The 10,445-nt window shown below is 64.8% G+C and overlaps 1 protein-coding gene across 1 annotated transcript; it reads left to right on the forward strand.

Moving 5' to 3' along the window:
- Positions 1–443: 443 nt before the first annotated feature.
- N4BP3 (NEDD4 binding protein 3) lies at positions 444–8,134 on the forward strand. The gene is made up of 5 exons (XM_054568547.1): positions 444–520; positions 5,536–5,886; positions 6,112–6,633; positions 6,995–7,237; positions 7,607–8,134. The coding sequence occupies exons 2-5, from the start codon at positions 5,566–5,568 to the stop codon at positions 8,132–8,134; spliced, it is 1,614 nt and encodes a 537-aa protein (XP_054424522.1). The 5' UTR covers positions 444–520; positions 5,536–5,565.
- The last annotated feature ends 2,311 nt before the right edge of the window (positions 8,135–10,445 follow it).

A 10,445-nucleotide genomic window follows, 5' to 3' on the forward strand; every position in this document is an offset into this window, starting at 1 on the left:
GAGCGGGGCGGGGCAATCCAGGAGCAGGAGTGGGGCGGGCCGAGCGTGACCTGGGGGCGTCGGCCGCGCTTAGGACTGAGTACCGGCCCAGGGGCGAGCGGACACGCTCTGAGCAGTGCGGTGCAGGGGGGGTTGTTGGGCTGGGGCGGGGCTGGAGCCGCGAGCCCGGGCGGGGCTCAGGTTGGTTGGCGGTGGGCAGGGGTTCCCTCCTCTGTCCCCTCCCCCGACATCCGGAGGCCCGGGCCGCGCTCAGGGCTGGCGGCGCGCCGGTGAGTCAGGCCGGGTTTTCCCTCCGCCTCTGGGGCAGGCGAGCGAGCGAGCGCCATCGAGCGCGTCCCTACCTCGCCAATCCGGCTCCGGCGCCCGCCCGCCCGCCCGCCCGCCCGCGTTTTCCCGACGTCTGCCACCCGGCCGCTCTGGTCCGGCTCACAGTCTCGGCTGGACCGGCGCCCTGGAAGGAGTGTTCAAATCCGCGCGAGTGAACTGCAGAGCGCAAGGGGTGCGGAGTGGCGCCAGCATGGTAAGTGGACCCGCCAGGGGCCGGGGTGGACTCGTGGGGGGGGCTCTCTTTCCCAGCGACCTTGGCCAAGCCGCAGCCCCTCGCCAGCGGAGGATTCCGTCAGAGAAGTGGGTGGAGGTGCCAGGGTGCGGTGTGCGCTCAGGTGTCCCCTGCTCAGGCCACCGAGCCACCGAGTTGCAGGATCAGGGACCGACTCATACGCCCCGCTGGAGGGGCCGGCAGCAGGTTCTGCTGTTCTCCGCAATCCCTGCAAATGCGCTTTCCAGGAAGCTGCGCGCGGGACCTTGCTCCGCGGCTAGGGTGGGGCAGGCGCCGTAGGCGCGGGAGCCGGACCTCGGCCTCCGTCCCCCAGCCCCATCGCCCTGGGCAGGCCCCAAGGAGACTCCAGGAGGAGATTCCCTCTCCCGTCCACCAGGTAGTTCGAGGACCTCTCGCAGTTTTGGGGAGCCCTAGCCTTCGCCACAGCCTTCCCGGGGCAAATTCCGTAGGGATGCCTGCCTCGTTTGTCCCTCCTCTTTCCCCATGAGACCCTGTCTCCCGCCCCCTCCGGAATACCTCCTTTCGTCCTTCAACCCTCTGCCCTGCATAGGCGGCAGCTGCCGGCTTGCCGCCAGGGCCCCCCACCCCCATGTGTGGCTAAGGGATGCTCCCTGGTTTTGGCGGCCAGAGCACCATGCCTATCTGGCCACAACCTTCAATCAAAGTGAGGGCTGACCTGGGGCCAGGCCGAAGTCAGGTTTCTATCTGTGTCCAGAAAGAGAAGTGGGACCCATCGTGTTCCACCTGGCACCCCTCTCCCCCAAGAAGAGATTGGGGCGTCCTTGTTTGCACCAAGGACTCAGCCTGGCTGTCACTCCGCCTGGCCACCGTGCCCTCTCTCTGCCCCGCCTGGGAAGAAGGAAGAGGCAGGAGGCCGTCCTGGGCTGGGTGATCAGCCGCCTCCCAGGGCACTCCTGGGCAGGGCTCCTGAGCTGGCTGGCCGTGTGTGGGTGTGTTTGTGCCAGGCTGTGAATGAATTCGGCCAGCCTGCTCCCACTACCGCCTCTAGAGCCTGCAGCGTCCAGGGCTGAGCGTCCCCATGCAGAGAGCTGCCACTATTCCTGACCCCGGGGCAGGCAGGAGGGACCCAGGCTATGGGAACTGGGATCCAAACCAGCGTGGTTGCACACGCCCTCGGGAGAGGCGGTGTGGGGGCTGGGCAGCGTGTTCGTGGAGGGCAGCGGCGCCTCCGGCTGTGCTAGCTGAGTGCCGAACTGGTGACCTTGCCCGGGAAGCTGGAATTGCTTGCCACTGTGTGCTTTTGGGCAACTTGCTTCCTTTTTCTGGAACTCAGTTTCCCTGTCTGTAAAATGGAATGATGCTCATTGCCACTCTGCCTGTCCCCGCGAGGCTGTGGGGGAGCCGGGAGGAGGCGATGGAGGGGAAGGACTGAGGGGAACTAAAGTGCCGCCAGCTAGTGAGACAAAGCGTCCCTCCTGCGGGGGGTGGGCGCTGCGCTGGGGCCCTTCGAGTGCTGCAGTGGGTCTAGGGTGTGCCCTCTTCCTGCGCCCCCCTCATCCACTGCCCCCTCTTTAGGAACTGGGACATTCCAGTCCCATTCTTCAGGGGCAGCTGCAGACACGCCCCTCAGCAAAGCTGATCCCCGAGCAGGTGGTGGGACCCTCCCCCGGGGTCAGGGCTCAAGAGGGGCTGAGGCAGCCCAGTTGAGGGGGGAGCTTCATGCCACGTGCTCTGGGATGTCCCACCCCGAAGGAGGTGCCTTGCGGGGTCAGGGTGGACATCGGCACCTGGGGAGCCTGTGCACTGTCTCCTGAGCATCGGAACGTGGCCTTGGGCACATTATTTCACCTCCTGGGCCTCAGTTTTCTCTGAGGAAGTGGGGGTGCACTGCCCTGCTCCCGTGAGCGTTGCGAGGCTGTGGTAGGCCCAGCGTCAGGCTGACCTAACAAGGCACCCACCGGTGGGTGCCATGGTTCCTCCCTGATACCCTGTCTTTCTCTGCTCCATGGCCAGGCTGTCCTGCAGCCCCGTTCTCCTGGCTCCAAAAGAGACCCCTGCCTGTGTTCAGGGCTTTCCGTCTGCTGGCTAATCTTGGGGCCAGGGGCCAGGGGCAGGAGCGAAGGCCCTGTTGGGCCAGCGGAAGGCCCAGCCGCAGCCTAGCCTGAGGGCGGCGGGGCTTTGCAGCTGTGGGCCCCAGAGCAAGGAAGCCCAGGCTCTTGGAGGCACCGGCTTTATGCTCTGAACCCTCCCCCTGGGGCTATAAGGTACTGGCCGCCCCTCCCCCTCCCCACCAAACCCTCTCCAGTCCAGCCTGCACAGCTGTCCTGGTCTGATCAGGCCAGTCCCTGGGCTTCCAAGCAACAAGAAGGAATGTGTGTTGCGGGGGGAGGCGGGGGAGGTGGAGGAACGACCCCTCTAGGGAAAGGCACCGTCCCCAGACCAAGACCTGAGCAGGGTGAAGCCTCGTGAATGCCGATAATACAGCCAGAGACGTTACCTAGGAGGGGTGGGGGGCCTTACAGAAAGAAAGGAACGGCGCTGTCTGTGCCCCCTTCCTCCCGCCCCAGAGCTGTTTCTAATCGCTCAGGTCACTTAGGGAGAAAAGCTGGTCCTGCGCCCCCCTCACCACCTCCCCCTGCGCGCGCACGCCCCTCTGCATCTGGTGCTGGGGCGGACCCTGGCTCTCCCCGCTGGAGCGCTCCTGCATTATGTATGTGTCCCAGAGGGTACTCAGTGCTGCGCGGGTGACCTTGAGCACGACTGCCTGCTGTTGGATGTGACCGTCCGCACTGTGTCCTCTAAACAGGAGCCTCCGTGCTGCCGGGGGCACTGACCGACTGCAGCGTGCGCCATGCCTGCTCTTACGGCCATGGCTGCGTCTCCCCTAGACCTAAGACCCTTCATGGGGCCCAGGGGGCGACAGTTACTGCGCCCTGAGACAGGAGGTGGGGATCTGCCCAGAGCAAGGGGAGCCGGTGTGTGTTCGGCCTGAGTGGGCGTATGTGGTCCTCCATCGTCACCACCACCGGGCTGGCACCGAGCTTGCAGTTCACAAGAGCTGCACCTCTGTTGTCTCTGTGACTGTTGCAGCAATGCCACAAGGAAAGCAGGGCAGGCAGAGTCTTTCCCCAGTTCAGAGGTGGGGAAACTGAGGCATGGAGAGACGGTGCGAGGCCAGGACCAGAGACCAGTTTTCTGCTGTCCCACCGCGGCGACGGAGTTCGGTGCGTTCTCAGACACAGTGGCGACCGTGGCCGCGTGGGCTCGCCGTGGGGAGGGGTGCCAGACCGCGAACCAAGTGCTTCAGTTCCAACTCTGGAGCCGCGGGTGACATCCCTGGTCATCTGGCAGCCACGGTGCTGGATCGCAGGCGCCCTCGCCTGAAAAACCAGATGAGCAACTGGGGCACAGAACTCAGGGAGACCCCTGGGCAGGGCTGTGTCGCTGAGGGTGCCCAGCGCTGGTGATTCCTTCCTTGGGGGAGCCCCCGACCCTGTGTGGCCTGTGATGCTCCCCAGAGGTGCCGAGTGAGCTGGGGGCTGGGAATTTTGCCCAGTGAGAGGTTGAGGGCCACGGTGAGGAGGCAGGGCCGCACCCTCCCTCCCTTTTACTCCTAAAGATCTTTGTCTTCCACAAACACAAAACCTGGAAATGGTTGAGGAAGATGGAACCTCCTAACGACCATTGTTTGGGACAGTCCCGGAAGCATATCGGGGAGGTTGTGGTCCAGGGGTCCCCGACCTCGGGGCGCAGACCAGTACTTAGGAACCAGGCCGGCCGCGCCGCGCAGCAGGAGGTGCGCTTGAATGTAATGCGCTTGAAACATCGCAAACCCTTCCTCCCCATCCCTAGTCTGTGGAAAAATTGTCTTCCACGAAACCGGTCCCTGGTGCCAAAAAGGTTGGGGACCGCTGTTGTGGAGGACTTGCAGCCGCAGCACGCCTGCTGGGTGTCTGTCCCGGAATGGGAGCAGCTGGGGGGCGGCGGGGAAGGCGGCCTTGGCTCGCCCAGCCACGCAGCGAGGCACTGAGGACTGCGCCGCCCTCCACCGCGCGGCCCCCGCACCCGTGGCAGCCCGGTCGCTCGGCCGCCCGCCAGGAAGTGTAGTGTTCGTGTGACTGACCAGACACACTCTGCTGTGGGCAGGCTGCGTTGAGTTTGCCCACTGGGCACTGTGTCCTGTTCTCTCAGCCCATCCTCTGGGCACCCCTGAGTGATTCCGGCGGTTGTCTGAAGGCAGAAGCCAGGCCCCACACACAGATGGGCCACCTGCGGGGTCAGGATGAGGGACCCCCCCTACCCGCCCCCCGCACACCTGGTGGTGAGCTCTGGAGGGGCAGTGTCTGTACAGGCTGGCCGGGGCGCGGGCTGCCCCTTCCCCCGCCTCTCACCAAAGCCGAGGTGAGCACCTGGTCCGGAAACCTCGGCCATTGTTCCTCCATCCTTCCTCCCCTCAGGCCCTTCCTGTTTGTATCCCTGCCGCCTGTGCAGCCCCGCCCGGCCAGGTGCTTCCCTTGGGGAACTAGCTCTCTGCAGGAAGAGGGCCGAGCTGGGCTTTCCCCTCCCGGGAGGAGGAGGAGGAGGAGGAATGGAGTGTCTGGGGCTGCTGGCCCTGGTTCCCGGCACCCTCTGCCCACCTTCCGAATTGGGTGGGGAGCCTCGCAGGAGAGTGAGCAAGGTCAGAGTCAGACAGAGCCCACGTCCTCAGCTGTCCCAGTCCCAGGAAGGGCCCTCTGCTGCCGTCTCAGGGCCTCCCCGCATCCACACCTCCCCTTCCCATCACACATCAGCCTCTAGCCGGCGCGGGGGTACTGGGCCCGTGGCTTTGGGACCTGAACCCCTTTTTCTTGCCAGCCTAGGAGTTCTGTCCTGGACTCTCTCCAGACCCCCATTTCCCTCTTCTGGGCCTGGGCCATATGGGGTGCGGACAGAGGACCAGCACCTGGTTTTAGGGCATGAGGGGCAGGTGGGCAACAAGCACCCACCTGTCCCTGATGGAGCCTCCCGATCCCCAGAAGCAGCTGCCTGTGCTCCGCTGAAAATTCATGGCCACAGCCCCAGGCCCTGTTGGCATTGCCATGGGCAGCGTGGGCAGCCTGTTGGAACGGCAGGACTTCTCCCCTGAAGAGCTACGGGCGGCCCTCGCGGGACACCGGGGCTCCCGCCAGCCTGACGGGCTCCTCCGGAAGGGCTTGGGCCAGCGTGAGCTCCTCAGCTACCTGCACCTCCCCAAGAAGGACAGCAAGACCACCAAGCGGGCCGCTCGGAACGAGCCTGCCGACTATGCCACCCTCTACTACCAGGAACACCCTCGGGCCGGTGACTTCAGCAAGACCTCGCTGCCCGAGCGGGGACGTTTCGACAAGGTATGCCTTGCCTGCAGCCCTCCCAGGGGTGGGAGGGGGCTTGGGGCCTCCTCAGGGACCCTGGTGCTGGGACAGGGCTGGAACCTGCACCTCCTGCTATGGACTGGCCTGCGGCTTGGTCGCTGCTGCCCGCCGGCATGCGCCCCGTGCCTGGCAGGGTCCCCAGGGACCGCGGGAGCCTCTCCGTCAGCCCAGGGTCTCACACCTGCCCTCTCTCCCTGGCAGTGCCGCATTCGCCCGTCGGTCTTCAAGCCCGTGGCGGGCACCGGGAAAGGCTTCCTGTCCATGCAGAGCCTGGCGGCCCACAAGGGCCAGAAGCTGTGGCGCAGCAACGGCAGCCTGCACACGCTGGCCTGCCACCCGCCCCTGAGCCCGGGGCCGCGGGTCAGCCAGGCCCGTGCCCAGCTGCTGCACGCCCTCAGCCTGGACGAGGGTGGTCCCGAGCCCGAGCCCAGCCTCTCGGACTCCTCCAGCGGGGGCAGCTTTGGCCGCAGTCCTGGCACGGGCCCCAGCCCCTTCAGCTCCTCCCTGGGCCACATTAACCACCTCGGGGGCTCCCTGGACCGGGCCTCACGGAGCCCCAAGAAGGCTGGGCCGATGGCTGTGCTGAGCTGCCTGCCCGAGCCCCCGCCCCCCTACGAGTTCTCCTGCTCCACTGCTGAGGAGGTGGTGGCCATGCTGCCTGACCCCTGTGAGGATCTCAAGAGAGGCCTTGGTGACGAGGACGGTGCCAACCCCTTCACGCAGGTAAGGGCGGCCTCTGCCCTGGGGCCCTGTTCTGTCCCTTGGCATTGGAGTCCCAGGCGGAGTGTCCCCAGCCAGGGAGTGTCCTCACCCACATGATTCTTGGCACGAGAGAGAAAGGAGATGAGTCGGGTCCTCCCCCCACCCCCGCTGGCGGGGTGTCAGATCGCTGCTGGCTCTTGCTGGAGTTGTGTAAGGCGGAGGGAAAAACTCCCTGGGAGGGCCACATGCTGGGGACGCTTCACCTCTGCAGGGCATCCCAGGGCAGGGCACACGTGTGGCTGGGGTGTTGGGCCCTGGATGCTATGGCATTCCGGCACAGGATGTCGGCTGTGGCTACCAGGCACCTCGTTCCCCTTGGCAGGTGCTAGAGGAGCGCCAGCGGCTGTGGCTGTCTGAGCTGAAGCGCCTGTACCTCGAGCGTCTGCATGAGGTGACCCAGAAGGCTGAGCGCAGCGAGCGAAACCTCCAGCTGCAGCTGTTCGTGGCCCAGCAGGAGCAGCGCCGCCTGCGCAAGGAGCTTCGGGCACAGCAGGGCCTGGCCCCTGAGCCTCGGCCCCCAGAAGCTGACCCCAACCCTCACTCAGATGAGGAAGCGCGATGGACGGTGAGAGACCAGGTTCTTGTTTTTAAAGACTTTTTATTTTTTTTAATTTATTTGTAGAGAGAGGGGAAGGGAGGGAGAAAGGGAGAGAAACATAGATAGTGCGAGAGATACATCGATTGGTTGCCCCTTGCAGGCCCCCAACTGGGGACCTGTCCCACAACCCAGGCGTGTGCCCTGACTGGGAATCAAACCAGCGACCCTTCGGTTCGCAGGCTGGCAGTCAGTCTCCTGAGCCATGCCAGCCAGGGCTGAGACCAGGTTCTCAGGAACTCTCCCGTCCCATTTCTGCAGTCCTCTCCTCTGCCCGCCTCCCACTGGCCCCCGTTGCGCGGCTTTCCTCGGCCCTTGCCCATCCTGCCATCTTTGCAGGTGTGCCAGAAGACGGCAGAGATTAGCCTGCTGAAGCAGCAGCTGCGGGAGGCCCAGGCCGAGCTGGCCCAGAAGCTGGCTGAGATCTTCAACCTGAAGACACAACTTCGGGGCAGCCGGGCACAAGCCCAGGCCCAGGACGCAGAGCTGGCCCGGCTGCGCGAGGCCGTGCGGAGCCTGCAGGAGCAGGCCCCGCGGGAGGAAGCCCCAGGTAGTTGTGAGACTGATGACAGCAAGAGCAGGGGACTGCTGGGGGAGGCGGGAGGCAGTGAGGCCGGGGATGGTGCCGAGAAGCTGCGGGCCGAGCTGCTGCAGGAGCGGCTCCGGGGCCAAGAGCAGGCGCTGCGCTTCGAGCAGGAGCGGCGGACATGGCAGGAGGAGAAGGAGCGGGTGCTGCGCTACCAGCGGGAGATCCAGGGGGGCTACATGGACATGTACCGCCGCAACCAGGCGCTGGAGCAGGAGCTGCAGGCACTGCGGGAGCCCCCCGCGCCCTGGAGTCCTCGGCTTGAGTCCTCCAAGATCTGAGGCCGGCGGCGTGAGCTGGCAGCAGGAGCACTGTCAGAGATGGCTTGGGCGCGCCCGCCCTGAGACGGCGGCTCCTTCCTGACACTGGTCTGGGGGCAGAATCCGCTGACGCCAGCCAGGGGTGGGGAAGCCCATGCGAAGAGGGATCCAGAGGGGCTGTGGGCTGGATAGGGTGCGGGCAGCAGGAGCCAGGGCCAGGCCCTCCTGGCTGAGAAGTACCCCAGCCGGGCCTAGCCCTGCTCCTGGAGTAGGTGCGGCCCAGGAAAGGGAGACTGGGAGATGAGGTGCCCGAGATGCAGACGGGTAGGCATGTGGGAGGGAGGCTGGGACAGGAATGTTGGCCTCCCCCGGAATAAAAATCACAGTATTTTTTTTTTAATTGATTTGAGAGAGAGAGAGGAAAAACCAATTGATTTGTTGTTCCACTTATTTATGCATTCATCGGTTGCTTCTTGTATGTGCCCTGACTGGAGATCGAACCTACAACATTGGCATACTAGGACGATGCTCTAACCGACTGAGCTGCCCATCCAGGGCTAAAAGCACATTTTCTGTGAGGAGGCCCTGGGTGATACGTTGGGTCTGTCTCCTGCCTGAGTTGAGCCAGTCCGGGACGGTCAGGGTTGGGGGCTGTGGACCTGGGCGTAGCTCCTCCCGTGGTCCCGGTCAGCGGGAGGGTGCGCCCCATGCCTGGGTGCACAGCCGCTGGGCACGTGTGTGGGCAGGTGGAGGAGCCTTCCTCTTTGCCCCAGCGCCACATGGTTCCTTCTGCTGCCATGTGGGCTGAATTCCTTTCTTTATCATCAGTGGGATTTTTCAGAAGGAACAATGCCAGGGAATCCAGAAAAACAAAAGGGCAAGTCACCGAAAGCATTGCTAGAACATGAAACGTTCTGTTGGTGGGAAGTCTGAGCCACAGAGCCGAGGCCCCTGCCAGGTGTAGGCAGCCTCAGACAGCCTCCACCGGAGCTCCCTAAGGCTCCTGCAGGGACCCGCCCCTCCTGGGGCCCACCTCCCATCTTCCTGTCTGGCTGTGGTGCCCCCTTCCCACCATAGCGGTGTGGGGGCGCTGGGAAGGTGCAGGAGACTGGCAGAGAAAGCTTGCGGGTCACTCGGTAAAGGGCCTTTGCCACTGCAAGGAACGCAGATGTGCCCCCATGGGCTTGAAGGACCATGGCGTTTTTAAGCAGAGGTGACGGAAGAGCTGTTTTGTATTCTGGGAAGCGGCCCCTGCCTCTCGGACATCTGGCTTCCCCTCTGGGCCCTCCTCCCTCCCTGGAAAGGGGCCTGGAGCACAGACCCAGGCGGGCGCCTCCCCACCCGCCTTGTAGTGAAGCTCAGCGTTCTTACAGGTGAATCACTGGCTGCTGCCACGCAGTGAGGCCTCCCTCTGCCAAGTGCTGTTCAGCTGCCAGGCAGGCCGGGCACGGGGGCTCGAGTGAATCTTCTGCCCCGAGGAAGGCTGCACGCAGGCAGATTTCCCCCCGCGCCCCACCCAGTGGCTGCCCTGGTGTGGCAGGTGCAACCTCAGGGGTTCTGGGCAGAGGCCCCCAGCTTCCCTGTGGCCCTGCGCGCTCCTGGCCAAGCCCGGCAGCCTCTCGGGCTCCAGCAGGTGGGGCCTGCGCAGGGGTGTGGGTTGGGCTGTGGAGCGGGAGCCAGTGTGCCCCACCTTTTCAGGGCGGAGGGGTGTGGGGTTGACTGCCAAGGGGTTGGTGTGTCCGTGGCCCTGCGTGGTAGGTGTGTGCAGAGATGGGCTGTGGGCGGGGGGTGTGTCTCGGGGGGTGTGTTTGGGGCTGCTTCCTGCCGCTCCTTCTGCCCCACTACTTCTCCTGAGCTCCAGCCCCTTTACTGGCCAGGCTTGGGTGGAGCCTGTGGCCCAGACAGACCCTTGGGCCTAGCCAAGACTCACCTAGGCCTGCCCCTCAGCCCAGGGAGGGAAAGGGGACACCTGGGTCAGGCAGTTCTGCTCTCCACAGGCCTTAGCATCCATTTCATACCTGTCCAAACTGAGGTTTCTGGGCCAGGGACCCCCCTTGCCCCCACGGCTGAGGGCTGGCCTGGAGCTGGTCGGGCTGGGTGCCCACGTGCCCCGCAACGTCGGGGTCCACTTTTTCACGCACCACCTCTGCAGAACAGCTCCTCACCCAGCAATTACAGAGCTGGGCTGGCCAGTACTGCCAGCAGGGAGTGGGTGGGCGGTACCAAAACTTGGCAGCGGTGCCAGAAACCAAGACAAGGCCCAGATGTAGGGGGAGGGCTCAAGGGAGCCAAGCTGGGGTGTCTCAGAGGGAACCTGATCTCTATTAGCTCA

This window comes from Pteronotus mesoamericanus, unplaced genomic scaffold (assembly GCF_021234165.1).
Source record: "Pteronotus mesoamericanus isolate MK-2021 breed Mesoamerican mustached bat unplaced genomic scaffold, CSHL_Meso_final contig_2, whole genome shotgun sequence".
NCBI lineage: Eukaryota > Metazoa > Chordata > Mammalia > Chiroptera > Mormoopidae > Pteronotus > Pteronotus mesoamericanus.